Source organism: Colletotrichum abscissum (genome assembly GCF_030869225.1).
Source record: "Colletotrichum abscissum strain IMI 504890 chromosome Unknown Scaffold_109.1, whole genome shotgun sequence".
In the NCBI taxonomy this organism is placed as follows: Eukaryota; Fungi; Ascomycota; class Sordariomycetes; order Glomerellales; family Glomerellaceae; genus Colletotrichum; species Colletotrichum abscissum.
Window position 1 is genome coordinate 1 of NW_026849998.1, and position 25,631 is coordinate 25,631.

Sequence of the window (25,631 nt, forward strand, 5' to 3'; positions counted from 1 at the left end):
AGTTGTGAGGTCAGGACACCATCGCACTCAGCAGCAGAAGGAGCGACTCACGATTTGAGAATTTCCCACCTGTTCCTGAGCGCCTGGCGCAGCAGTCCACTACTTTTTCGACTCCGTTTCGACAAGTATTTGGGCGGTGGCGCAGGTCTTTGATGCACTCCTAGACGGCGATGCATTACCGATTGCTGGTGTCCTGGAATGCGAAGAAGCTGGTGCTCGGAAAGAACCCTGGGTTTGCCCCGCCGCTTCGAATGTCACTGCTCGGTCTACTTCACGGCTCCTCCGTAAATGTGCCACATGAGTGGGGAGGGGTAACTGACAAAGTACGAGAGGGACTCATGCTAACCATCACCACTGATATACAGAAAATCTTAGACTTATCTAGCATAATTTCACAAAGCGAAAATAACAGGCTGAGTGTGGATAATGCGAGGAAAGGAAACACCATCGGGCAGCCAACACTATCCACCTTTGGCACCCAATCGGTAATGGACGGCGTTGGCTGGCCTTCTATCCGAGCGCAAAGGACACCACATCAAGGACTGCCGCAATTATCAATTGGTACTGGAGCCAATGCCTCATTTCGGAGATGGGGGGTCTCAGCGCTGCGATCAGATAGGAAAACTGCGGATGTGGAAGAAGAGCACCCGGAAAGTCAGCGGCATACGCAGTTTACCAACGGTTTCCCTCATCCCGTAAACGTCCAGTCAAACGTCGCCTTCATCCCGCAGCAGTCCTCCATTGACAGATTTGTCGTCAACATCTGGGAGCGGATTCACGGCTGCATGAGCTTCGATTCCCAAAATTTACTTGAACAGTGGCAGCTCGTGGCAACGGCGGCAAAGGCGGGAACGGGAAGCAGTAATGATGCTGTCAAGATTTACTTTCCTGAGCAGCTGGGTTTCGACAAGCTCCAGGCGTCGTCAGCAGAGGGCACGCTGTCTGATATTGAGATCGAAGGGATTTTCAATCGCGGTAACATTTTTTGCCGGGAAATCACGCAAACCAGCTGCGCCTGCCGCCTGATCGAGGTCATTGTCCAAGCGCGGTGGATTGAGCACTTTGACTCGTACGTCGAGCTACTTGCCATCACTAAACCCAGTATGTCCCGCGCCAAACGCCGCAAAGCGACGCTCATCAAGACATGTCACGACTTTGGGTGGTCCGAGAAGGAGCTGCGAAACAGGATGGCCATCTGGCGCGGTTACAAGGACATCAAGGACGCGGGAGGCTGGGCAGTGCTTGTCTTTTCCGGCGTGGGATTCTACCGCTTCTGCAAATACAGAGTTGGATTTGACCCGGATAGCATGCAGCGACTCCGGTGCCTCCGGCCGCAGATTGAGGTCGCCGCCGATACGCTGCACCCCACATGGCGGCATCTACTCGTGATTGTTGGTGAACGTACGCAGCGTCGCTTTTTCGGCCACCCACACGACTGGGTAGTCTACAGGGACGGTTCGGATCCGGTATCGCTCCGGTCGACATACCTCAAGTACAACCCTAAGTTCAGCTTTGAGCAGCTTGAACACTCAGTCATAGATATGAGCGCGTGGGGTACCGATGACCCACGGTGGGTGCCGCCAGTGGACGCCGTGGCTTGTGTCCTAGGCGTACACACATGTCAATCGTGCGGGCGGGAACAGTCCGAAGACCCTAAGACCAACTCGTGCTATTGCTTCCCGACGTTATTTGGGTTCGGACGCCGGTTCCCCTCTCCGGTGCAGGTGTTCCGGACCTCTGACGGACGCAACAACGGCCTGATGGCTCTGTGTCCGTTTGAGCGCGGCGCGGCGATAGGAGAATTTGTGGGCCTTATCACGAGAGATTTGCAAAAAACGGACGTCATGGATAGCTCGACGGGTGGCCGAGCCTATCAGATCTGGCAAGGTCGGCAGGGCAACTTTACGAGGTTCATCAATCACAGTTGCCAGTCCAATGCGCAATTCCAGCAATTTGTGTGGATGAGTACGCAACGCATCATCCTAGTGAGTAAGGGCATTGAAGCGGGGCACGAAATCACGGTAGAGTATTCTGAAGCTACTGGCGTGATTCGGACAAAGGATGTCTCTACAAAGAGTCAAATTGCCGGGAACAGAGTGCACCTCGGCGGGGAGAAATGACTCTGCGGAGTCGTTGGTTTAAGTATGACACGAAAAAATGGGCGAGGCGGCAAATGGGGTTTACTGTGTAGATGAACCACACGGACGGACCGGCGGTGAGAGCGGAATAAACAAGACCAGATTCTCATGTTTAGGAGAGAGGATATTTCCTTTCTTGTATAATTTTTTTCTTTAATTTTGTTTCCCGTCCCACAGCTTCCGCGACTTGCCGTGACGGCCTGTGTTATCCCGTCAGCTCTGGTTGGCTTTGAGGTTGGTTTTCGGGTTGTACCAAGCCGGCCAATCTCCCAAAAGCGCCCCGAACGAGGACTACCCCCGCGAACCGCTCGTACACACCGGTCAGAAAGGCCACTTCACTCGCCCGGGCCGTGCTCCCGGTCTGACGCACTACCCTGACTGACCTCTTGTTCAGAGAGTCAGGCCTGCCCACCGCCATAGCCACTCTAGAAGGGGTAAGATGGCGCAATGCCGCGAGGCTACGTCGAAGTGACGCCCTACACCCACTGGTCCCTCGGCTGGAGGGGCGAGCCCCTAATTGCTCCGGGAGGGATACCTGACTCCAGCAGACCTATGCTCTCCTGCCCCCATGTCCACGGCTGGTCCTGATCCTTCCGAATCCACCTGTGCCTCAGAGAGACACCAAAAAGAAACCCTCGGCTGCCTTTCAGCAGATGATCAGGGGACTTTCGGCCTCTGACCTCGTGGTCTACTCAGACGGGTCGATGCTCGCCGAAAGCGCAGTGGGCTACGGGTCTGCGATTCACCGCGGCCCTCAAGTCATTGCAAAAAGCTATGGTCACAGAGGTCTTTGATGCCGAAGCTGAAGGAGCCCGGCAAGGCCTGCGGCGAGCACTTCGTCTAGCCACCTCCTCCATCGCACCGATACACTTCTGCCTTAATCATACTTCTGCCCTGAGCTTCATCTCAGGCTTCGGTAGCTCTTCAGGTAGGTCGCAAGCAGCTATGCAAGAGATCGTCGACGCCCAGCAGGCAAGGAATATCAAATGCCACTGGTCGCCTGGACACATCTGGATTCCTGGAAACGAATGAGCTGATAAATTTGCAAAGAAAGAGGCTGCCCTCCCGATGCCCAGCCCTCCGCCACTGGCCTCATACGCCGGGATAGCGAAGAAAGCCCGGACGCATGCCCGGAGCCATTACCAGCAATGGTGGAATAAGTCTAAGCAGAAGCACAAACTGGGTATGCAGGAACTGCCGTGGTCATCGGATGCACCCCAGAACTAGACTTGCCTTGCACTTTTTCGCATCACCTCCCAGCCGCGCGCTCTAGCTGCGGATACTTCCACTCCTACGAAGGGCGCTTTGGGCATAAGGTGACTGACAGAATCTAGGATACCCTCGTTTAGGTGAAACTCACCGCATACAGTCATTACTCAGTTAACCACATAGTCGGGCCAGCATTGCCCTACAAGGGATAGATGCCACTCGTTTATATAGATCTACTGCAGGCCCAGCAGATCACTCAAGCAATAACAACCATACTCATCCCCACCCATTATGCCACTGCTGACCATACTGAAGATCTGTCAGTGACTTTGAATGTAACTGCGGGCGGAAACTGTCGCTAACCCATTCAGTGTACGGTTCAAGCCCTATGGCCGATTCCTGGGACTGCGAAGGACCGGGGGCCACCACCGCCGCCTTCGACAGGCCAAGCCGAAGCCTACTGGAATGCCCGGGACGAGACCCGGGCGCGTTTGAGAAGTTCGAACAGGTGACGCACTATTACGAGGCTCACTCGCTACGAAAATAGCGATAGCGAGCCTGAGACGATGCGCTTCAATGTTCTTTTACATACCTACTGACGACAATTGAGCCCCTGTTCTTCCTCACTCCCTTCTTTTGCGCCCAGAATCCCCGAACAATTTGGAATAGTATTGGAAAACATAAAATTGACTGACTCGTGGGCAACTAAGCCTATGGGAGGGTTTTTCAATACCGGTGCGTCGCTATCTGTGGCTAGCACAGGGCTGCTGAAGAGCCATTCGCTTCAACGAAGCTAGGAGACCCCTGCTGGTGTGCATTTTGAGACTGAACAGGCTAGTAATAAATCCTGTAATTCAGCAACAAATGTGGCTCTCACTGACTAGGGGCTGGAAAGGTGTCCGTTGACGGTGTCGATAGACTTGACTCGCTATCCGGGAGCGTCTGCTAAATTCGGTAGCATGCTCTCAGTAATGCATTAGCCATAGTTGCTACTGAGACCATGGGGCTGTCATGGTGCCTGCGTCGCATTGGGCTTCGCAACGAGCACACGGCTATCCAATTGACCAGTCAGAGTGTGTTGAGGCGCTGCCTCTGCTCCGTTTCCAAAACATTTGTTCGCTGTTTTGTTTGATGTTTTTGTTTCAAAGAAAGGAAAGTCGTGTTGCGCGACGCCACGGAGAAATGTGGTCCGTTTCGGAGACATGACTCGCGGGACCCCTTCCGTGGGGTCCCAGGCAGCAACATCAGGTTCGTGGCAACTTTTGTTCAGCTCTACTCGAATATGCAACTCCGTACCCCAATTAATAGCCTTTTGAATTAGTCCATAGACAGCTTAGCCTTGATATCCTGCATTCGTCCAGGTCCCCTAATGTGCAGAAGGGACCCTATGTACATAGAGCTAATATAGACTAGCTCCCAAACCGGAGAGACTACTTACTGGCCTGGCCTAACTCCAAAAATTTGAGTTTCTGATGTAAGTGGTGCCCCTGATGCCAAGACAGCAGTTCCTCTGCCTCCCCAAGTGGTGGTGGAAGATACTCGGTAGGGTTAATATGCGGGGATCGTACCGACTTCGAATTGTTTAACAACCCGGATGTTCCGACCATTTTTTCGGTTGTTTCTTACCCTCGGCCACCGTTGTTGGCGTAGTTTGCGTGGACATCCCATCGCGTGGTTCGTGCCCGATACCGAATTCCTCCTCATGGAGTTTGGATTGGTCACCTATGGAATGGACTGAAAGTATCGTCTATCCTGACTTTGGTAGCTGCCGCGAAACATTGATTTAAAACTGTGTGTTTCTCTTGCAAGAGCACCGATTTACATTTAACACGCCGCAACCCTAGCAGTATTATGCATCAATAACGCGTAGAAACTGCTGTAAGTAAAATGAATCATACAGGATTGTGCGTCATGCATGCTTTTCCGCTCAGTAAACTCCACGTCCCACGAGCATGGTAGTACGGAGGCAAAGCACATGGACAGCATTGACACGGCACAGTTCTGGTCTTCATTCTGGTGCACACATGTCGCTGCAGAAGAATTCTGGAGCTCCAGAATTGCAGGAAAACGGATTGGCGTCTCCCGAGTCACTTCAAGTCGATCTTCGAGTTTGCGGTTAAACCAGAATTACCTGGCGACCGAGAAAGACTTTACGGAGCCTGCAGCTGGTGTTTGTGAGCTTTGCAAGTCGAGATGACAAAGACGTTCCTGGCAGCTTCTGAGAATGCTACGTTTGAAAACATACGACATCCATCACAGCATGCTGCAACGCTGATACATCTGATGTTCATAAGATCGCACCTGCCCCGACAATTTCCATCCTTCCACGGATATCCTTCCACGGATGGCCTACGATTGAGCAGGACAACACGCACATGTACCGTGTCTTGATAATAACTATGACAACCATCTCACACTGAGATACTAAAATGTCACTGGGTCGCAACTAGAGTACGTACGATCCCGTTTCAGGCGATGAAGTTTACGCTGCTGTGCCGAATTAGGCTATCGGAAGTTGGAGACTAGCTCATTTGATGAGTGGCGTCTTACTAATATACTGCTATCCAGTAGGCATAGCTGTATCCGTCGCGAATCCACATTATCGGCGACAAAAAGATGACGGATCTGGTTCTACTCGCTTATAACGGCTAGCTCGTCGTAGGTTTCTGTATGATACCTGCAGTCCCCTGAGAAGCTTCCTACCCTGTCACCCACCGAGACCTCCGGAGCGGTGCCGTCTCAAGTATGCTGCGTTACATCATCAACCGGTGCCGAGAAACATAAGCTTCCAGCGCAGACTTACCCATGGGCGTTGGGCTCCGCTGCATTTGCGCCGCGCAAGAGCAGCATCCAACAGCAGGGAGTTGGGCACAACCACCACTTTTCTGTACGAAGCGCATTCAGCCTAAACGCTCTCTCGAAGGGAGTCATGAGGATTATGAAGAAGAAGCTGCGGTCTCATTCGAAGTTAGTTCAAAAGGTCAGACTCGGGATCTGAGCACGGTGCAACTTATCAAGGCTCGGTCTAGAACCTAGTCTAGGACGGCAGACCAGCGGGAAAGCTTCAAACCTTGAGCTCGCTCCAACCCCCCCCCCCCCCTCATCCCCCCTTATTCGACTAAAGACTGGCTTCATCAGCGCGCATCTATTTATACCATGCAAATCAGTTGTTATTCCTGCAATGATGCTCTGATGAAATTTATCTACCGTAGATCCTGCAGTGAGGATCAACCTGGAAGAATCCGGGCACCTTCGAATCCAGGTCAGGTCCTCCGCCGAGCGCACTTTATACGGACCTTCCCCTTCCACCCTCGAGATGGATGACATTGAACCGACATCTGGCGAGATGTCGACCAGCCCGAACTACCTGGTTTTCGTCGGACAAATCTTTGGTCTCATCTTTGCGCCGATCTCAGTTTGCCTGCTGGTATACTCGCTTTGTAAGGGAATCGTTGCCACGAGAACCTCGCCTGAGTTTAACGTTGTTGAAGGCCATCAAGGGTCGGTGAACAGAGACTGGTGTCCGTTAACATGGATAAGATCGCGTAAGAGACCACTTTAGGCGAGGTCATCTTCGAATGTTGCAAGAATTTGGCACTGACAATGGCTTTGACAGTGATTTTGTTAATCTACATCTTCTCATGTTTCTTCGTATTCGGATCGTGGGTTTTCCAGCTATTACTATTAGCTAAACTGCGCATGGACTTGATGCCATGCGAAGTAGCGGGGATGTTGTGCTTGACGGCATATGTGGTGACCAAAGTGAGTCCACCCCTTCCCCCTTCTCCAAGCCTCTGGCCTTACTGATGATCTCCCGCACAGGCTGTAAGTTTTATCTGCATTCGATAGTGACAGATTGTCTAACTTGATAGCCAGCTGGTCTACCTTTTCATGGTAGAGAAAGCGGTAAGGAGGTTCTGTCAAACCCGGATTGCAATCTTCCACCAACGCTCTTACCAGCATGTTATCCGAGGCACGACAAAATCTCGTCTCAAATCGAAATTGTATTTGTCCAATACGTTCGTCGTGCTGGGTAGGCTCCCCTCTACCAATACTACCGATACATGACTAATCGACTTCAGCGGGATACGGTATTGTTGCAGCCTTCAATTATGTCTCGTAAGAAGACTCCCACAATATTTTGGCCTGCAAACATTCTGACTACATTTGTCTCTTCAGTCGCCGACCTCATTATGATAAGGGAAGCGCTGTTTGTATCATTGGACTGGAGTCTGCCGTCCTTTTGCCAGTCATAATCTTCGATGCTGTGGTCAACGTCTACTTGACTTCACTCTTTCTGACTCCATTATTAGGTGTGTGGCCCCAGAAAGTGTAATCCTTTGATCTCTGTATAATCTAACATTTCTCTGGAAAAGGGCTGTATTCAGTTCGAAGTTGGATAAAAAAGCCAGGGGCTGTACATGAGAATATGCCGCAACTTTCTCGGGCTCCTCCCAACATTAGATTGAGGAAACTTGCTTTACGGACTTTCGCTGGTGTCCTCGGCACTTTGCTTATCAGCATCGCGTGAGAAAGACCCCGCCTGGACATATCTCCTCATTTTTTATTGATTCTTTACCCAGAAACTTGGCAGTACTGGTAGCCTTGGAAGGAGAAATTGCTTGGCTTTGCTTCACATGCTGTAATTCTGACAGTAAGTCTTGACAATCTTCTACAACGGGCGTATTGTGCAAAACTAATTACTCTTTAGTTTTATTCACGGCATTTGTGATTCACTGGACCAACTCTAGCGGCAAGGCAGCCCCAAACAGCCAACATTGAAGCTCCTCTAAGCCTTGATTTCCTACCACCTTCCATAGAGATGGAAGAAAAAAAGAAGTCGAAAACCACAATCAGCCATCAAATCATTTTACCGAAACGACTGTGATTCAAAAGCATGATCCCCTCAATGGGAAATTGATTTATACAAGATCCGTTAGGGGGCGAGTTGGGTCGCCAATCGGTCTTGTGCTCGCTGGCGGCTGTGCAGCCATTCCAGATGGATTCCGCGAGAGGCTTCGACTGTGACAACCGCGAATTTCCGTTTTCAAGGCGGTAGTTGCTCGCTTAGGCGGTGCTTCTTTCCTAGATCTCGCAGAACCTGCGGCTGTCAGTAGGAGCGCTGATGTTGTTGTGTGTGGGAGAAACTTGCTCTGTGCATGCTGCGGTTCAGCTTCTGGTTGATCTTTTCACCCACGGCTCTGTCGAAGACGAGCCGAAAGACCTTCCAGTATGTGCCTAGAGAGCTCTTCTTCTTGGTTCCGCGTTTCTTCCTACCATCCTTGCCAACCTTCTGACTCAGGACCCAGTCGAAGAAATTGTACATGAGGCCGAGCGAGATCTTTGCGTAGCAATCTTGTGGGTCGCGCTTGAGAACACAACAGAACCTATCAATGAATAGTATCAGCAGGTTGAAGAGCGTACGAAGTCCGCGAGCACGTACTGGCGCCACTGCTCCTCCACGGCGTCGAGAAGCACCGTCGTCCCAGGGCTGTAATCCTGACAGGCGAAGGGGTCCCAATTGAACCCTTCCACCCTGCGTCGCCAATACTCAGTTGACTAAATACTGCCATCAAAGAGCCTGGTTTTATCTTCGACATTCAAATCGTCATCGCAGAGATCGTCGATATCGGTTGCGTCGGTGCCCGAGCCACCTTTCTGATCCTTCGTATCGAAGACGTCGTCGTCGTAGTCTTCGCTTTCAACTTTGGCAGTGAAGGACGCATCGGAGTCGTAAGTGTGCACGTTCGTACGTCGGCGCTTCGGCAAGGTGGTAAGTAAAGCGGCGGTCGGGAGAGACTGATGATCGAACAAAACGTGATGTTCTGGCTTTGAGAGCGGATGGATCGAGGAATCGGCTCACTAGGCAGTGCAGCGCCCATGGATTATACAAAGCAAGAAGGGGAGCCATGGCAGAGCGCATTCTGTCGGCGAAATTTGGCTGTTGGAACCGATATGCAAAGAATGACTGGAAAGTCAAGACTCGAAAAATTGGCCGTAGCCGCGTGAACTGCTGTTCAGGAACATATTGTGGCTGAGATACCATGGCTGTTAGATGAACGATGTTGATTTAATGCAATACCACTAAGGTCATCGATCAAAGGGTGATTGTTGTGCTTGATTGAGATATGCCAGAACTCCAGGGTCGGAGGCACCGAGTGCATGCAGGAGTATCCGACATGAGAGGGCATGGAAAAATATCTGCGATCGGAGAAGAAACCACCAGCCTTGAATAGATGCATAGCGGTAGACGTAGTGTCGTCGTGGTAGGCGATGACAACGATGGCAACGATAAGCCGATAGGGAACGGTCAGCTCGAAGTACGCAGTGGCGAGGGAAGGCAGGGATTGAGGCGGGTGGCACATGAGAGGGAGGAGAGGAGAAATGAGGGGAAGAGGGGAAGCGGAAAGTTACGCTGCGGCCAAAACCGAGTAGGCGTTAACATATTTCAGATCAATCGAGTTGCACCGCCTTTGCTGGCATCCGGCACTGAGACCGACGCGACATGGCCAAGTCCGCTCCTGCCCGCGACTTCACCGTCGCCTGGATCTGCGCTCTGCCCATCGAGCTGGCGGCCGCAGCTAAGATGATGGACGAGAGATTTGCTGATCTTCCGTCCCAGCCGACCGATTCCAACCTCTACTCCTTCGGCCGAATCGGCGTTCACAATGTCGTTGCTGCCTGTTTACCCGCCGGCCAGATGGGCACGAATCAAGCAGCCACGGTGGCTAGCCAGATGAAAACCAGCTTCCCTTCACTACGGTTCGGTGTCCTCGTCGGCATTGGCGGTGGCGTCCCAAATCTCGACGACGATATCGACATCCGCCTCGGCGATGTTGTCATCAGCCAGCCGGCAGGACAGCACAGCGGAGTGATCCAATACGATTTCGGGAAGACTGGAGCCGATGGTCGTATTGCTCGCACGGGCAGCCTTAACGCGCCGCCAACGATCCTCCTCAACGCCTTAACTAAGCTCCGTGCTAATGACATTCTGGGCGAGACGCAAGTCCTCACATACCTGTCGCAACTATCTATTCAAACAGAGTTCGCATCGCCAGGCCCTGAAAAAGACACGCTCTACAATGCGTCATCGCTACACATCGCCGGAGCTACATGCGCGAAATGCTGTCCAGAAGATGCAGAGGACCGGGACGCACGCGCAACACCAGACCCAGTCCTCTTCTTCGGCAACATCGCATCCGGTAACCAGGTGATGAAGGATGGTCAGACGCGCGACAGATACAGTAAGGAGCTGGGAGGCGTCTTGTGCTTCGAGATGGAGGCAGCCGGACCGATGAACGATTTCCCTTATATCGTTATCCGCGGCATCTGCGACTATGCAGACGCGCACAAGAACAAGCTGTGGCAACCATACGCAGCAGCGACGGCGGCAGCATACGCTAAAGAGCTGCTGAATATCATCCCACCGTTAACTTCTAGCAATCTAGACGAGCCACAGAGTTGTAAGTACATCATGTAGATTGAGTTTAGATTGAAAGCTAAGAGCCAAAATCCTGCCAGCTCGTCGGGAACCTCACTTCATCGTTCCGCTTGGACGAAACGAAAGCTTTGTTGGCAGAGATGCGATCCTGACGCGGCTCCTGGAGCGAATACCTCCGAGCGCTAACAGAGACGCCTGTCAGAGGACTGCGATCGTGGGCCTGGGGGGAATTGGCAAAACACAGGTCGCGGTCGAGGCCGCCTACCGCGTTCGCGATGCACACCCAGACTGCTCCGTTTTTTGGGTTCCAGCCGTAAACACAATCATGTTTGAGAATGCATATCGTGAGATCGGTCAAGCGCTCAACATCATAGGTATCGAGGATGACCAAGCGGACATCAAGAGTCTGGTGAAGGCTGCACTGGAACGAGACGACGCTGGCAGCTGGCTTCTCATCGTCGACAATGCCGACGATATGGAGGTACTGTTCACTGGCCCTTTGCTTACATCTTATTTCCCTTCCAGTCGGAAAGGCTTTATCTTGATCACACCGCGGAACCACAAGGCTGCAGCAAGATGGAGTGGAGGTAAACCCATGCACCTACAAGAGATGAATGCTATGGAAGCCGCTGAGCTTTTGCACAAGAATTTGGACGAAAGCCAGTTCAGTGACAGTCAAAGCACGACGCAATTGCTTGAGTGCCTCGCGTACCTACCCAAAGCCATTCGCCAAGCATCTGCTTATCTGGCTGCAAACACGAACATCACTGTCTTTAAATATCTTGAGTATTGCAAGTCTGGTAATAGTACGCTGGTGAAGCTACGAGTAGTATTCAAATGCCGGGAAAATGTCCTCACAGATAGCGACATTAACGAGTTATCAACTTCAGATGAGATTCACTGGAGCACTTCCCCGTTTAATGGATCGAGGTTCGACACTCGGAACACAGGAGTTGATGACCCTAAACCGCATCTCGCAAACTAGCCACAGCAAGCCCCCAAGTATTCTGCACGTCAAACCGGGAGGTTAGCTAACAATTTGTCCGCTTTTGATTGTGTTGTCCCCATAGTCATGGCTAAGACCAAGGGCTGAGACCCGTCGCGGTGCAAAGCCGGATTGTGGACGACAGATATGCCGAGAGAACTTTGATGGTGCCGCGATTGCCAGCGCCAGGATATGGATACAACCAGCAATCCTTCAGACGTGTCACCTGACACCGCCATGGTCGTGGGCCAAGAAACGATCATCGGTTACCTGGCTCGATGCCAACGAGCTCGACTGGAACGATCGTACCCTTGAAGTCGCCAGCTATGTCGAAGGGAGGCAGCTGGTTGTCAGGGAACGGTTTTGGACGCTCTGTGGGATGGACGAGCGATGGTTCTAGCCAAGTGTCGTGACGATTCAGACAGAGCATCACGAGCGACCTGAGTACCAGCTGCCAGAAGCACAAGTCGGTCGCCCTCTAGGGTACACCAAGTATATACTACATAAAGAACCGCCATATCCAAGCCCTATGGCCGATTCCCGGGACTGCGAAGGACCCGGGGCCACCACCGCCGCCTCCGACAGGCCAAGCCGAAGCCTACTGGAATGCCCGGTACGAGACGCGGGCACGTTTGAGAAGTTCGAACAGGCGACGCACTATTACGAGGCTCACTCGCTACGAATATAGCGTTAGCGAGCCTGAGACGATGCGCTTCAATGTTCTTTTGCATACCTATCGACGACATTGAGCCCCTGTTCTTCCTCACCCCCTTTTGCGCCCAGAATTCCCGAACAATTCGGAATAGTGTTGGAAAACATGAAATTGACTCGTGGACAACTAAGCCTATGGGAGGAGGTTTTTCTTCAGCGGTGCGTCGCTATCTGTGGTTAGCACAGGGCTGCTGAAGAGCCATACGCTTCAACCAAGCTAGGAGACCCCTGCTGGTGTGCTTTTTGAGACTGAACGGGCTAGAGGATTAGTAATAAGTCCCTAATCTAGGCATGAGAGGAAAAGTGTATTAGATTGCCGTCAGGTAGTTACCATGGATCCACTCACTGAGTCACTCGGGACGACAGAGCAATGCGAATGATATGTCATGTGGGAATATTAGACTCTATGTAGAGGCTTGCCAGATCGGGATCATTTCAACGCTATGGAGGCGAAGCGGTCGCCTCCTTGAGACAAGGGAGAGAAGGACCACAGTGATGACGAAAAGTTTATGTCGCAAGGTACGAGCAAAGATTGACAGGGAAATCAACTTTTCTAATTGACTTCAATAAATTGCACTAGGACTTCATAGGCTAACGCTGCACCGCTGCGAGGTTTATCCTTTGTTCAATTGTGGTTTCTGATTTCACTAGAAAGCCTCATCGCTCACACCGCCTGGCTCGCATGCCCAATGGTAGACACTGGCTCTAACAAAGTTCCTAGGTACTTTGCGAAGATTAATTGCTAGAAGGCACTCTTTAAACCTAGAATCTGAGCTAGAACCACGCGATACCACTCCCAGTCTGCCATTCCAGACTCGCGGCAAAGCGAACGTCTAAATAGTCCGGTCCCTTCTAGTATCAGTTTAGGGACTGGAATAACATTACCAAGGTTTTCTGAGAACCCTCCCGCAACTCCTCGAAATCGTCCAGCATAACAACTCAAACAAACTTGCCTGATACGGTTCCATCCAATGCCAACGATCCGAGTGGCCTCGATATCAGGCTGGAAACAATACCAAGATATCCGGCGATGCACACAGTGGGGTTAAACAACTTTGAGAATTCATGGCCCCTGCAAGCCAACGATTCGAGCACAGCCTCGACGAATTGGATCAATATGCACCCGCTTGGATGCTTGAATCACCAACCCAATACGGCAGAGACACAACTCAACGAGATATCTCCTGGAAATCCTACGATAATTGGCTCTTCAACCAGTAGCGCAAAGGACAGCTGGATACTGGCATACGACCTAACCTCTGTTGGTAGTCACTTCGAGTCGTTTGCTTATGACGCCCTCTCGCTCCCGCCAGAAGCCTCTCGAGAGCCCTCGGACGTGGCGCTCGAAGACTTGTTGACACTCGATCTCTGGTATCCATGAGACGCACCATGGCAATGCATTATACGGAAGGGTTCTCAGCCTCGATCAAAACACTTCGCAGCCCCTCATCGACGTAGTAAAAAGTCTTTTACAGCACAATCTAAGCATTAACGAATGACCGTCAACGTCTATACCATCTTGATAAGTTACCTATGCCCGCTCTCTTAGCTCCACTACCCCGACAGCGGGTATTTTCCCACAGAAGCGTCTGCGCCTTATATTCAGACGGGACTTCGTATATTGAAGTCGCACTGGAATATGCGGACTAAAGCGGCCAAAACCGAGTAGGAATTAATCAAATCAAATCATGATCACTAACAAAAGATATGTTCAAGGAAGAGGCTTGTATGTAGGATGGACTCGAGCCGGGCTCTAGGACAGACTCCCATAGGTATCTCAGCAATCAACTTAGTATTCGATCTCACGATCACTTTCAGCTATCTTCACTGAGAACCCTTTTGACAAGACTACGATTGGTCACCGAAGCCTTACCCACCTTACGACTTACAGCATAGCTTCAGAGAAGCTACCACGACTACGACACTGTTCATCAGTATTCGCAGCTTCAATTTCTCCTAATATACCTCACTACGACTAGCGGGCCGTCACATATGGATCATCCTAATTCCAGCCTTGGTTCCAGTATCATCGGACTTCTTTTACGTTTTCGTGCTTTCGCATCCCTGGCAGCGTGTCCAAGAGGTGCCTCCCAAGTCTGATAGAGTATTTTCCATCAAAAGGTAAGCAATAGAACAGACACATCAGTTAATTCAAAACCGTTAAATCACGCATGAACTCGTATATAATTAATACTTCAAACTCAGAGGTTAATTTGCTCACGCTTGATTTCAGCTCATTGGCGAGCTAGTAAAGTTTGTTAGAATCAGCACGTTGACAGAATCAATGCGATTACCCTCATTCAAATGTCACTAACTGCCTACAATCACATCGCTTGCGAAAATACATCTGGAGCGTATTGTAATTACCTACCGTTTTAAAACGCTAGTTTTTCAGAGAAAGATGAAGCTACGGGGTGGCATACCGAGCAAGGCGACCCATGTATACGCACATTGATCGTGCCACTTGCGACTGAGTTCATGAACTTTCGGAGCCATTGGCAATATCCCATATCAAGGCAACGATCGGCATAGTACAGTCTCCCTGAAATGACCGAACCAAATGGACAAGTCAAAAGGCTCACACTTGTTCCTGTCCGAGGCATTCTCATCTATTTCACTTTCCGAAGGAATTTCCGAAGAAAGTTTAATACCACGCACCACGTAGATGGACCATCCCACCGATTACCAACTGTAAACAATGTAGAAAGGCGACAAGTGGGTCTCACTTAGACTGATTGTGGCAGTGAACAAGCTCTGAATATATAACAACTCCCACCTTGGCTTTCGACAATTGTTGTCCAAGACGCCATGCACCACCCCAGTCAACTCATCAGACAACTTGGACAACAATGAAGGTCTATCAACTTGCTGCTTTGCTGCCCTTTGTGAGAACTAATCCTAGAAGCCTCCTTCCCCCATGAGAATCTAACGTGCGAGTTTCAGAGCACTTTCTTGAGCGGTGTATGCGCTGCGTATTGCAACAACAGCCCATCCTTAATTTGGCAATGCCTGAGATCTGACAACTCCAACTCTGGATACACCTCATCATGCTGTCCCGGAGGTAGCTACCAACAAGACGGTGCTGTTAGTAACCCACGCGCAGGTGTAAACTCGGACAGATTTTAACGCGGTATAGTGCTGTACTTCCAACTGGCAAGCTTTCAAGTCTTGCTGCACTGCGCATCCTGGCTACTGGGCTGCCAACGGCTAAGAGCAATCGGTTTCAGTTCATATTGATCCTCTCACCTGCTGTAAAGGGTTTAAGGTAAAGGTCGATGCCATTTATCTAGCTTACTACAAGTATAATTGTGCCGGGTCGAGCCCGTTACATGGGATACTACTAGCTATGCTCGGTACAAGGTTACGACATCAAGGGATAAAAAGGAAACAGACGCAGATAGAAGAACAAGAAACCCTTCCTCATCTGAAGATTCTCATCGAGAAAGGAAGTGCGGGTTGCAACATTGCTCCGACCGCCTCTTGCATTACCTGATTAATAACACAACAAGTTAGGTACACAGATCGGGTTGGCCAATATTTAACAACGAATTCTCCACATTCAGCAGCAGGAGGCTGGTAAGTAGGATAGGAATAGTGACAGATCTTCAGTATGGTCAGCAGTGGCATAATGAAATGGGGATAAGTCTGGTTGTATTGCCTAGAGTGATCTGCTGGGCGTGCAGTAGATCTATAAACGAGTGGCATCTATCCTTTGTAGGGCAGTCCTGTTGGATTGACGACTGTGTCTGGTTAAAGGGATGCTAGAAATGCATTGAATAATGGGTACGAACCGGCGATGATGGGTAAATACAAGACAGAGCCCCGCTCGGACCGGAATGGGGGAAATACCTCAATCAAGCACAACAATCACCTTTTGATCAATGGACCTCAGTGGTATTGCATTAAATCAACATCGTTTATCCAACAGACTTATCCCCATTCATTATGCGACTGCTGCTGACCTTACTGGAGATCTGTCAACACGAGACTAACGCCGTCATGGTCGTGGGCTAAGATTCGATCACCAATAACCTGGCCTGATCATCATGAGCTCAACTGGAATGAGGATATCCTGCAAGTCGTCAGCTGTGTCGAAGGGAGGCAGTTGGTTGTAAAGGGACACGTTTTGCACGCTCTGTGGGATGGACGGGTGATGGTTCTAGCCATGTCTCGTGACAACTTAGATAGAGCATCGCGGGCGGCCAGGATACTAGCTGCCAGAAGCAGAAGTCGGTCGTCCTCTGGGATACACCAAGCAGATACTATATGTCATCAAGAGGAAGCTTTTTCTCCATTGCCAATCGAAGTGGTCTGGGATGAGCCGTCACGGTTGAAGAGGCAGAGGGTAAGGTGTCTAGAAATCCGATCGAGTGTTGAAGGCCTTCGCCAATCGTATGGGATCGTCCTCACTTGGGACGGGAGTACTACGTCAAGGAGACTGGGTTACTTCAAGTTTCTGCACGAGGAGGTGAATCGAAATTGGCTTCGCCAGAAAAGACGGAGGCAGATTTCTATCATTTAGACGTATTAATACTGAAGATAGCGTTCAAACCCAGACAGAAGATTCAATACTTAAGACGCAATGCCTAGTTGGAGTGTTATGTGTGGTGGCCCCGGATCTCCTCTCCGCTCCAGCCCTTCAGTGATGTTGCGAAACCGGCAACCATGCTAGGAATCGCCCCCCTAGCTTCGACTCCCGTACTCGCCTTCTACACGTTCGTCGCCGACGCATTCCGCCTACAGCTGCGTGAGCTGCTCTCGATCGGATTCTCAGTGCAAGAACGCGCGCCTACAACATGTTTTGTGATGGGTTGCAAGCCACTTGACCACAGCGCGTGGTGTGCGACACATACATACATACATACATAGTTTATTACGCCCCGGCTAAGCTATTCAGGGCTCGTGTGATTATCTACATATTCGCCACTTTCGTTCATATCCTTGCCTCCCAGAAGCCCATACAAGTCTTGTCCGTCTCCGTATGTGTCATTTTCAGTTTTACATGCCAATGCTACGGTTGCTCGTGGAGTTAGTAACAGGCCATCCTGAGGGTGTCTCCTGAAGTGTTCGGCGTCCTATCGTCGGCGGCCGAAGCCAGTCCTGTTGTCGATGGCACGAGGGTGCGTGGAGGTGTTGTCGGTTGGTGTATGAGTTGGTGTGGGTTGGTATGGCGGGGTTAACAACTACTCATGGTCGTTTTGTCGCTGGCTGATCTGAGCATCCAGCCTCTTCGTGCTCATGGCAAACTTGATCGTCTCTTTGACAACATCTACGTTCGGCGACTAGTCATCAGGATCGGACGCGCTCTTTCCTCCGAGAAAGTACGAAAGGTTTCCTCTCTGCGTTTCCGTCTGTTGAAGCATCTGAGTTCGTTGTGCCGTCCACCGTGTGCAACGGAAGAGAAAATGCTCTACCGATTCTGCCGCATGCCCACAGGCGCAATGCACCGAGGCCGTTGCTCCGATCTGGTGCAGGTACCAATTCAGTCTTGCCATGCCGGTGCGTAGTTGCGCGAGAATACTGGCTTCCAAGTGTTGATCTGTATTGAAAATACTTCGTAGAGGCGCAGCGCGTCTACATACATAGACCCTCTACCTTGCATCCCCATGGATCCTGTTCCGCTTCCTTCGCGGGGCACTGCCGGTTCGCAAGTCAACACCAGTTTGCTCCTTAAGCCAACCTCAACGGCCTCCTCGTGGGTTCCATCCTCGATGGCCACCTCAAAAGGTCCCGTTCTCGCGGTAGACCGACACGCGCGTCCGTCCTCTCGAGCCATATAGAAAGTGTCGTATCTGCGATCCGCCAATCCAGCCTTCCGTCGCTTCCATTATATGCTGCGCCCCGCAGACTGTCAGATCTGTTTCGCGCTACCCTACATGATCTCTCTCGCAGGGCCGACCGTGTCTCGCAGGAGGGCCTCCATCCGTATCCTCTCTGTCACCGAGACAGCCAAGCGACACGGTGTTGTCCCTTCTACTAACCAAGGTGCCTCGTCGTTCTTTGTGGATGGGATCGCCGCGTCGTGTCACTTGTGTCATTCTCGATTCTTCCGGTCTTGTCGTACGCTTTCGTCTTCTCGCTTCTCGACGCAGCTTGGTTCCCATCGGCAAAGCAGCCCAAAAGCACCCCAAGGGTGTCCTATTCCATAACCCATATGTCCATCGTTTGTAGGCTCGATTTCGCGGTCGTGGGTCGGGTGGTTTTCAAAGTGTTCCCTTGTGGCTTGTGGGTGGTAGGGCTCAGGAGCCCTGTGCGCACCCGTTACCCGAACCAGCAGACAAACGCTGGTCGGTGGTGACTCTTCTTCGCTCTGCGAATGCCCCGGGGCGAAAGGCATTCACAGGTTCCCAGCCAGCACCGCGTGGAGGTGAGAGTCGTCGCTGGCCTGTGCGACACATCTTTGTGTTAGCCTGCGCGATCCTCCAGTGGTCGGCCCAATGTTGATCTGCATTGATAATACTTCTGAGAGGCCCAAGACTGCCTCCCCACTACTGCAACCCCGTTCCCCTCAATCACGGCAGCCAGATAGACGTGTGATGGTCGCTAACAAGAGAGCATGTCGAAAACATGACCAATAGTAACCCTGCGAAAACACTCGGCAAAGGAGTTAGGCACCAACCATCACAGATCACATTCTGCTGGGAAAGCGCACCCTGAAAAAGTGTTCTGCCTTTCTACGTTTCCCAGTCTCTTGACAATCTGAGTTGGCGATCACATTCACGATGACCGATGCCTCGCCCTCAACCATAGTCGGCTGCCTCCTCGATGTGTCCGCGTCCATGCGTGAAGCTCTCGAGACGGATGGTTCTGATGAGCGAGCAAACGATCGTCTCAGCGCGGTACTCGTTGCAGCTCTAAAGCTCGCCCAGTCACAGAACCATCACAACTCTGAAGCCCTGATATTTGTTAGCGTTTTCGGCCTTGACAACAACAACAAAGAACACCCGAAAGCAATCGATCTATGCGAAGCTGCCGATGCGCTACTCAGACTTGCTGCCGATCCACGTTCCGGTCATGACCTCATTGATCGGGCTAAGGAGAAAGGGGTTCCTGACATCGCGAAATATATTCAAAGGGAGTTTCTTGATGGTCAGGCGCGCATCATCTACGCATATTTGACGCGGCATCCAAGTGAAGTTGACGAGTTTATGGAGGCATTAGCGTCTTCGAGTATCCTACCTACGGTTCAAGCGATTCCATCCACAACCAAGACAAACGGGCGCGGAGATTCGACCGCTGTTGTCCGCACATCATATCCTGGAGCACAACATAAGCATCCAGGTTATTTTGGCAATGTTGTCTCAGGAGCCAACGAAGTTATCCATGGAATGAAAGCACTTCACGACAAAGTTGAAGAGGAGGTTGAAAGCAAATATATGGAGTGGTGGCCGCCAGCGGCGCTCAGTCTCGCGCGTGGCTTCTTCTCCAGATGGGTGAAGGACTTTTCCATTATCAAACCCCGACCTGTCGGCGAAGTCATCCGGTTGCTGGCGCGACTACAAGAGCGTACGAACGACGTCGCCTGGCTGAAAAAGCTTCGCGAGTCCATGTACGGCCAAACACCGATGCAGCACGCGTTGGGGTTTTCACTGGAGATTTTCAAAAGGCATCCTGAGATAAAAGACCGCGTTCTCATCGTAATCTCGGACGGCTTCTCCACTGACGGGGATCTGATGCCTGTAGCGCGAAGCCTACAGCAGGCGAATGTGAGTATTGCATCTATCTACCTCACCAGCAATCAGGCAGCAGCTGAACGTTTCTTACACTACCAACCGGCGAAAGGCTGGCATCATGGACAGCGCGTACTGTTTGACATGGCATCAAGAGTCGCCGGCGTGGCACATCCGATTCCGGCCTTGGCTTCTATGGGCTGGAGCATTCCCTCAGCCGGCGAGATCGCATTACATGCCACTGTGTCAACCTCGGTAGCTCTCAATGAGATATGTTCACTACTACTATCGGCACGCTTTGGTTCAGCGAACCTGCTGCTCGACCTTGTGGGCAGATTCGAACTCGACGAGTACATAAACGATGAGAACATTCGCGGATGTCAGAATCCTTCGAATCAGGGGCAGGAGCCCACCTGCTATGCGCACGCCGCCGCTGCGGTGATTTGTATGGCCATGAGTCGTATCTCCGGCCGGAAAGGCGGGTACGATGACATCGAAACAGTTCGGCAACGGATCTTGGAAGTCTACCCGACAGGGCCAAATGGACGAAATGCCAGAGACGTATTGGAGGATGCTACTAGTTGGTATCGGTTGCGAGTCCTGGAGGTAGATGAGGATGCAGCCTCGTTTGACAAGATGGTAGAAAGTTGACCGCGACGAACAACGGCTCAGACGGACTGCGGTTTGTACTTGGCGCCATCTGTCCCATTTATAGGGTGGTGTTGCTCAAGCTATTTTGCCGATACCGCGAAGTCTGGCACCGTATCTACAGTGATCGCATTTGGACATTGCGCTTGCGGAGCTCTCTTTATAACACGACTATTTTGCGGTATCAGCCTCTTTGGCGGTACCCATTTCGCGATTCGCGACGAGTCCTGCGTATGCTACCTCGCCTCCCGTTGCTGTGGCTAGACTGCAGATAACGTAAGCGGGAACTTTTCGCGACGTGTGCTACGTAGACATAAAGCTTAACGATGAGGATGGACCGGAACTGGGCTTATCATTCAATAGCTAATGGTAGAGTACCAAGTATTGCCTTTCTCCCCGACAGGCTCCCCGCTGTTAGCGGAAGAATGCTACGGTTCAGGAACCTTATGCATAGGTTCACGCAATTGACTGTATGCCAACCATAATCTAGCATTTAAGCTTGTCTATCAAAGTCCCAAGGAATTATCCAAACCACCATCACCGTCGTCCTCATGCCGTTCCATGCGCGTCCTCATGGACGTCACAGGCACGTCCTCGTACCGTCCAAACTTGTCCCCAGGCCGTCCGAGCCTGGCAATTTTTGGAGTAGAATGATAGCTGACTCTACCAAGAGCGAAGCTAGCCATCGATGGCAAGTCACGTCATCGGTCTAACCAGATATGGCTGGTCTGGGCAGCCCGGAGCCGGATTGTAGGTACCCAGAAACAAATATGATAGGGGAGACACGAGCGAGAGATTTCCAAGGCAAGAAGAGCAAAATCAGTGAAGAGTGGACGCAGCAGAAACAGGCCCTCCAACAGAAAAGGAACATGCAGGATAGGCAGTCTAGCGAGGAATCTGGGAACAAGCTAGTTTTGATTCAACAGCAGGGCGAAGTGAGGCGCCGGGACTCGTTGCCAACCTGTCGGCTGTTAGCCAACCGTTGCTTTCCGGGCTTCGCTGCTAGCAAAGGCGTCTGGAACCGAGTAGGACAAATCGAATCAAGAAGCATCGGCGGTGGCCGAGCCCGCCACGGCCGCCTACGCGCAAGTTGCAGAAGGACCTGAGTAATGTAAGAAAAACCCGCACGCATAAACGTCGATCCCGTCGCCGTGACAGAGCCTCCTTGTTGACGTCAGGCTGGCTTCCCGTGAGGCTAGGCCGAAGTGGCTGTGCCTCGACGTCGCGGCGGCGCTTGGCCCTTTAGGTGGAGGTCGCCACCGGAGGCAACCCGGAACCACGTTGAAGGTCAGCCGGGTCGGCCGGCATCAGTTCGGAGCCTGGCGGTGGCTGCTATGAGACTATCGCAGATGGGCTCTGGCGAGAATAGATGAAGAGTTCTCAGCTTTTGAGGAATTACTGAGGGGTTTGCCTATGCACTAACCGTAGATGCTACGGGAATCACTTGAGAGGGTTGAGCTCTCCATATGACCAAGTACTTCAACTTTTCTTACCCAAGCGGAATAGATGGGGCCATCAACACCAATCTAATCCTTTATGCTTAGACCGGAACTCCTGCTGAGAGGTCTTTTGTGCGGGACCATGCATTCACCGAGCACAATCAATCTTCTCGTCTTGGACTTTCTTTGCCTCGTCATCTTGCATTCTCTTGCTATCATGAGCAGTACTCATTCCGCGGCCGTCTAGGCTGCTGTCTCCCTGAACTTAGTCGTGGCATCATCTTTAGTAGTTAGGGTCACATTGCGCTGTCTCTCTCGGTCCGTCTACTCTCTTGCGCAACACTCGATAGCACCCGGTCCTTGCACCTGGTTCTGGCACCTGGTTCTGGCACCTGTTTCTGGCGGTTCCAGCACCTGGTTCTAGCAAATGGTTCTAGCAAATGGTTCTGGCACCTGGTTCTGGCACCTGGTTCCAGCACCTGGTTCCAGCACCTGGTTCTAGCAAATGGTTCTAGCAAATGGTTCTGGCACCTGGTTCTGGCACCTGGTTCTGGCACCTGGTTCTGGCACCTGGTTCTGGCACCTGGTTCTGGCACCTGGTTCTGCAAATGGTTCTAGCAAATGGTTCTGGCACCTGGTTCTGGCACCTGTTTCTGGCGGTTCTAGCACCTGGTTCTAGCACCTGGTTCTAGCACATGGTTTTAGCAAATGGCTCTAGCACCTGTTCCTGGCGGTTCTAGCACCTGGTTCTAGCACATGGTTTTAGCAAATGGTTCTAGCACCTGGTTTTGGCACTTGGTTTCTAGCATCCGGTTCTGGCACCTGTTTCTGGCGTGCTAGGAACGCTGCTAGAACGAGAGCTATGACAAGTGCTTGGACGAGAGTTAGGACTGGTGCTAGAACAGGTGCCAGAACAGCTTTGTCAGGACTAGTGTTAGGACTAGAAATTGGTGCTAGAATGGGGAGCTAATCTTCTAAGTCTGGCTAAGTAGCACAAGGAGGAACGATGCTCCACTACAATAGTCCTTCCTGGAAAATGACAGCATAAGCACCAAGAAGGATCAAGATGCGAACCCTGCCCAGGTCTATTTGGCGTTGGCGTAGGCGTCACAAAACGATGTCGAGTGAATGCAGATCTACTGAGAGTGGCCAACGAAAAGCGCGCCATCCTACATACTTCGCTTGCCCTTGTCTGCACGGACATTTGTTCTTCTTGGCGCTTACATACCACACGACAAGTACACCTATCTTATCATTCACATTACAAACCAATCAGCTATGCTGCACAGACTATGAAGAGCCTCGCTGCTGGTTTGAATAAAGTTATGCGAGTTATTCTCTGTTTCAGCGGATCTGGCCAATTCAAGCGAGATGTTTAACAACACGACCAGACATGGGCAGTTAGTGATCGCCCCGGCAGCCTCCATGTGATCGAGACGGATTCGGAGACTAATCCTCGTTCGAGGGATCCAAGACAGGTCCTGAAATGAGTCCCGGGACGGGCCCTTAGACGGGTCCTTAGACAATATAAGGTGTCTATGACGGATGTAAGAAACAACAGGCTGTCACGCAAATTGCTTCCAATTTAAAGCCTAGACTATCTTGTTCAAATCTGTTTTACCTCTCTCCACCAAGAAAATGCAGTCTTGCCTTCTGTTCGCAACCTCTTCGTATTTTTTTTCGGCTGGAAATGGACTTTCCTTGCGAAGGAAGGTGTGACCTTATGCTTGGCCATCATTTGCTGAACGCTCTTCTCAATCCGTACCGGCTCATCTTTGTTGCCGGTAATGATACTACATGTTCATCCCCCTTATCTAGAAGGTTACTTCCCTTGATGTGAGCCCCGTCAATCAGCATTCATCATTAGGAAAGTCGACGTATGGTAGTCAATCGGGTTGTCATTCATGTCTTGCCTATACGGGTGCCCGCGCATCGAAGTTCACAACATAAAATGCGTATGATTGAAAACCTCGACACTTCAGTCTGCCCTCCAGAACCTTGTGCCCCGTGGTATGGGATCAAGACACGGTGCCATGTATCTTCAGGGCGTGATTTTGGAGGTGCATCTTGTGATCGAGCGTCATTTCGCAAACCTTACACTCAGATCTATCACCGTCAGCAACTTTGGACAAATGCTTGCGTCGGAAGTGTTTGGTCAAGTCATTAGATGTGTAGAACTCATGGGTGAGTTCGTCCAACTGACACCGGTCGTCCGAAGGTAAGTCTAGGGCCTGGCCAATACAGACAAAGCACCTCTTGGGCCGCTCCTTGGCATGAGTGATGAAGACGGATCGCATGGCGAGATCCAAGCGGCCTCCCTCTGGCGGATCAGAAATAGGGTCACAAACTGTGACCTTTGGTGCCGACCGAGGGCGAGACAGGGGTATAGTAGATCCTTCATGGACAAGACAATATGCTGAAACGGCATCGATGGCTTCGTCCCTCCGTTGGTATTGGCCTTCGAGCGTGGCCACGACCGGGGCGGTCAACTTCGCCATCAGGTGTCTTTGTGCTGGGCCCTGAGGTCGACAGGTGTCGCCCAGTGTAGGGTGTGCAAACCCGACGCCATGGATCTGACGCTCGATGTCGTCTGTAGCTTGCTTGTCAGTCCACTCATCTCTGATCTTCTGTTTGAGTTCTCTCCGAAGCCTCTGCTTTTCGTTCCGTATCATTCGTTTAGCTTCTTTAAACTGTTTAGAGCCTTGGGGCAGTTCTCGAAGAGCCCTTGTCAGGTCCCTGATAGTCGGATGTGTGACGACTGATGCAGACTGCTCTGACGTAAGGCCAGTAGGGCGGCGCTCGGAGATGGAGTGGCCGATGCTGCAGGACTGCTTGATGAGCGCCTGTTGTGGCTTCTGACCCCGAAGGACACCCCAAAGGTCGGCTGAGATGTTCCGCCCGAGGTAGTGCCTTTGGAAAGGATCGGAGTTGCCATGTCCTAGAGCCAGATTCCGGAGGGCTTCGCTGACGTCGACTGTGGTGCAAGTTAGCATTGCTGGCCATCAAATTATCAATAAGACAGACCACTCTGATCGAACGCATTGGCAGCATTGTAACGTAAGTTGTACGCTATCGTAGGATACTCGAAGCCGAGTATTTCGCCGATTCTCTGAATCCACGCCGCCATCATGCCAGAGGAGATGCGATCGTTGGAAATTTGGTAGCCCGTCAACGTCTCGATGGCACGACGAAATATGAAAGTATTGTTTAAGTCCTCCCTCAACGGCAGTGGCAGCTCCCGCTCGCCGGGATGTATGTCCAGGTTATCAAGATGGTGCGGCGAGGTGAGGCTGGATGCGTTGAAAGCTTGATGTCGGAAGAGGACGCCCAGGAGGAAAACGTGGGGGCTTAGGAGCAAGGACGGGTCGAACATCGTCTCGGGGATGGAAT

At 51.4% G+C, this 25,631-nt stretch overlaps 8 protein-coding genes across 8 annotated transcripts; 5 read left to right on the forward strand and 3 right to left on the reverse strand.

Annotated features, from left to right (window-relative positions):
- Positions 1–170: 170 nt before the first annotated feature.
- On the forward strand, positions 171–3,365 carry CABS01_16547 (SET domain-containing protein; the record flags this gene model as incomplete). The annotated part of the gene is made up of 4 exons (XM_060549877.1): positions 171–284; positions 366–1,985; positions 2,835–3,066; positions 3,193–3,365. 4 exons carry the CDS (start codon positions 171–173, stop codon positions 3,363–3,365), a joined length of 2,139 nt encoding a protein of 712 aa, XP_060405412.1.
- Positions 3,366–6,663: 3,298 nt separating this feature from the next.
- On the forward strand, positions 6,664–7,878 carry CABS01_16548 (uncharacterized protein; the record flags this gene model as incomplete). The annotated part of the gene is made up of 6 exons (XM_060549878.1): positions 6,664–6,787; positions 6,910–7,109; positions 7,224–7,253; positions 7,308–7,379; positions 7,504–7,660; positions 7,724–7,878. 6 exons carry the CDS (start codon positions 6,664–6,666, stop codon positions 7,876–7,878), a joined length of 738 nt encoding a protein of 245 aa, XP_060405413.1.
- Positions 7,879–8,457: 579 nt separating this feature from the next.
- On the reverse strand, positions 8,458–9,270 carry CABS01_16549 (C2H2 finger domain-containing protein; the record flags this gene model as incomplete). The annotated part of the gene is made up of 4 exons (XM_060549879.1): positions 8,458–8,734; positions 8,791–8,838; positions 8,908–9,146; positions 9,211–9,270. 4 exons carry the CDS (start codon positions 9,268–9,270, stop codon positions 8,458–8,460), a joined length of 624 nt encoding a protein of 207 aa, XP_060405414.1.
- A 582-nt stretch (positions 9,271–9,852) lies between these two features.
- CABS01_16550 (phosphorylase superfamily protein) lies at positions 9,853–12,173 on the forward strand (the record flags this gene model as incomplete). The annotated part of the gene is made up of 3 exons (XM_060549880.1): positions 9,853–10,810; positions 10,869–11,269; positions 11,859–12,173. 3 exons carry the CDS (start codon positions 9,853–9,855, stop codon positions 12,171–12,173), a joined length of 1,674 nt encoding a protein of 557 aa, XP_060405415.1.
- A 4,299-nt stretch (positions 12,174–16,472) lies between these two features.
- CABS01_16551 (uncharacterized protein) lies at positions 16,473–17,006 on the forward strand (the record flags this gene model as incomplete). The annotated part of the gene is made up of 2 exons (XM_060549881.1): positions 16,473–16,739; positions 16,785–17,006. Coding segments are annotated over 2 exons (489 nt in total), but the record flags the coding sequence as incomplete, so codon positions are not given.
- A 1,512-nt stretch (positions 17,007–18,518) lies between these two features.
- Positions 18,519–18,821, reverse strand: CABS01_16552 (uncharacterized protein; the record flags this gene model as incomplete). Its single annotated transcript, XM_060549882.1, has 1 exon — positions 18,519–18,821. The coding sequence occupies one exon, from the start codon at positions 18,819–18,821 to the stop codon at positions 18,519–18,521; it is 303 nt and encodes a 100-aa protein (XP_060405417.1).
- A 385-nt stretch (positions 18,822–19,206) lies between these two features.
- CABS01_16553 (uncharacterized protein) lies at positions 19,207–20,805 on the forward strand (the record flags this gene model as incomplete). The annotated part of the gene is made up of 2 exons (XM_060549883.1): positions 19,207–19,646; positions 19,890–20,805. 2 exons carry the CDS (start codon positions 19,207–19,209, stop codon positions 20,803–20,805), a joined length of 1,356 nt encoding a protein of 451 aa, XP_060405418.1.
- A 3,454-nt stretch (positions 20,806–24,259) lies between these two features.
- Positions 24,260–25,614, reverse strand: CABS01_16554 (C2H2 finger domain-containing protein; the record flags this gene model as incomplete). The annotated part of the gene is made up of 2 exons (XM_060549884.1): positions 24,260–25,215; positions 25,266–25,614. The coding sequence occupies 2 exons, from the start codon at positions 25,612–25,614 to the stop codon at positions 24,260–24,262; spliced, it is 1,305 nt and encodes a 434-aa protein (XP_060405419.1).
- Positions 25,615–25,631: the final 17 nt, after the last annotated feature.